The sequence below is a fragment of the Trypanosoma grayi genome (genome assembly GCF_000691245.1).
Source record: "Trypanosoma grayi strain ANR4 Tgr_1835_V1, whole genome shotgun sequence".
Taxonomy (NCBI): domain Eukaryota; phylum Euglenozoa; class Kinetoplastea; order Trypanosomatida; family Trypanosomatidae; genus Trypanosoma; species Trypanosoma grayi.
The window spans coordinates 1-1,915 of record NW_008827453.1 but is presented as its reverse complement, the minus strand read 5'-3'; the positions used below and the strand labels follow the sequence as shown (position 1 = coordinate 1,915).

The following is a 1,915-nucleotide window of genomic DNA, read 5'->3' as shown; positions in this document are numbered from 1 at the left end:
TTTTCTGTCGACGTAACGCAGGGCTACCACCAACTTCTTGCCAAGCTGTTTTCCGACGGCACCACAGAGTCGAGTCCCCAGAGTTGCACAACCGTCTCGAAGTTCTGGCTGCGCGTGGTGGGCACGGCAGTGGGATACACTCACGCCGTCACGGCAGATATTCCAGAAGGCGCTTTCGAACTGTGGAGCAACTTTTACACTTCGTCCTATCTCCACTTGGGAGGCAGGGAAGATTATCTTTATGGCGGCCTCGATGAGGAATTTCTCGACATGCGTACAGCTGTCCCAAAACCCGGTGAAATACTGGAAAACAAGATCTGGAAAGAAGTGAGATTCTACGCAGGGAGACTTCCCGTCTCGGCACAAAACCTACCGGAGGGTAAAGAGGCCGCTGTGGTGTATGGTGCGTTCGCCGTTTACAGTGGTTACGATGACGTAATACCTGTGAGTTGGTCCTTTATTACTTCAGGAAAGACGGATTTTTTTCTCGATGGTGTTTCTGTGTACAGCCGCGGGAGCGAGGGAGGAAGCTTGAACGAGAGTGTCGCTACACCTCTTTCGAAGGGATGGCATGAGACGATTGTACGCATTGTCGCTGTGAAGGGTCAGTCTTGGTCTTTCAACAGTTTCATTCACTGCGACAACTATCGCCTCGCGGGTGCAATGTTCCCCGGTACCAGTTTGCCCCTCGGCCTCTCCCCTATTCGCCCAGGCGTCCCTCTCTCGGCACTGATGGAGTTGGTTGGTGACAAATCTGGGGAGGGTGCGATCCCGTTGGATCCGTCCAATTTAACCACAGCCAGCGAGACATTTGCTGACATCCCTATAGACCCATCCTACACACCCGGCCTGCTCTCAACGCAGAACGTCTGGACGCTGGGGATAGAGCGCCAATACCGGTGGGTTGCAGGTACGAGCACAGATGGTCTCTGGGGGCGCCGCGCCTTTGGCGGGAACTTTAATCAGTACTGGTCTCTCGCGCTGTATGCCACAAATCAGATGCAGGTGGCGGTACGTATTGTCTTCCACGGGGGCTACGCGATGTGGCTGGATGGTAAGGCTTTTGGATCGGCAGCTGTTACTTGGTCCGGGGAGGGTCATCACGATGTGGCGCTGACAGAGGGCTGGCATCAGCTAATAGTCAAGCTGAGGGCGAACGACTCATTTCACTTGCTTGACACGAAGAATGGCACAGTGACTTGGACAAAGGCAAATGCTTTCTGTGCTGCGAATGGTGGTCTGCAGCTGTGTACATATCATGCCGTATGTCCGCTTGGTGTCGGACGCCCGGGCGTGATACCTGTTTCCGGGGGCTCCACTTTCGTCCCCGTTGTCACCCAGCGGAATGGATGGGTGCAGGTGTCGAAGGACGGTGGCAATGAAACGTCAATATGCCAGAGTTGGCGAGAGGCGCACGGTGGTGAAGCTCCCAGCTGGGGTGAGGAGGACGACGATATACCCGAGCGTCACTTTGTGCCGTGTTGTGGTGGCGACCTACCACCTTCCATGTGGCTGAGTCTAACCCCGGCGTCCAGTGCGGACGGCGAGTTAGGCTACACATATGATCACCCCATCTTCGTCGAGGCACCCGTTTTGACAGTAGACAATCCCATAGCCCTTACGCAGAGGGTGACCATGACCTCCGCAACCAATGGAGCCACCATCAAGTACGTCATCGGAGACGCCACTGACATGAAGGAGTACACAGACCCCGTGACCATCACAGAGTCCTCCATGATCACAGCTCAGGCGTTTGCACAAGAACGTGCGAGCCAGCAGGCACGCCTTTTCGTCAATATCCCCACGACACCGTCTCTTGATCGTGCCACTTGTGTGACAGGCGCGTCGTGTCCGCTGAAGGTGAGTGGGGTGGATCCGGGCTGGCGTATTTCGCTACTAGCCACGACTGCACCTG

The 1,915-nt window shown here is 55.6% G+C and overlaps 1 protein-coding gene across 1 annotated transcript; it reads left to right on the top strand.

Moving 5' to 3' along the window:
- On the top strand, positions 1–1,915 carry DQ04_18351000 (hypothetical protein; the record flags this gene model as incomplete). Its single annotated transcript, XM_009317697.1, has 1 exon — positions 1–1,915. A coding segment is annotated over one exon (1,915 nt), but the record flags the coding sequence as incomplete, so codon positions are not given.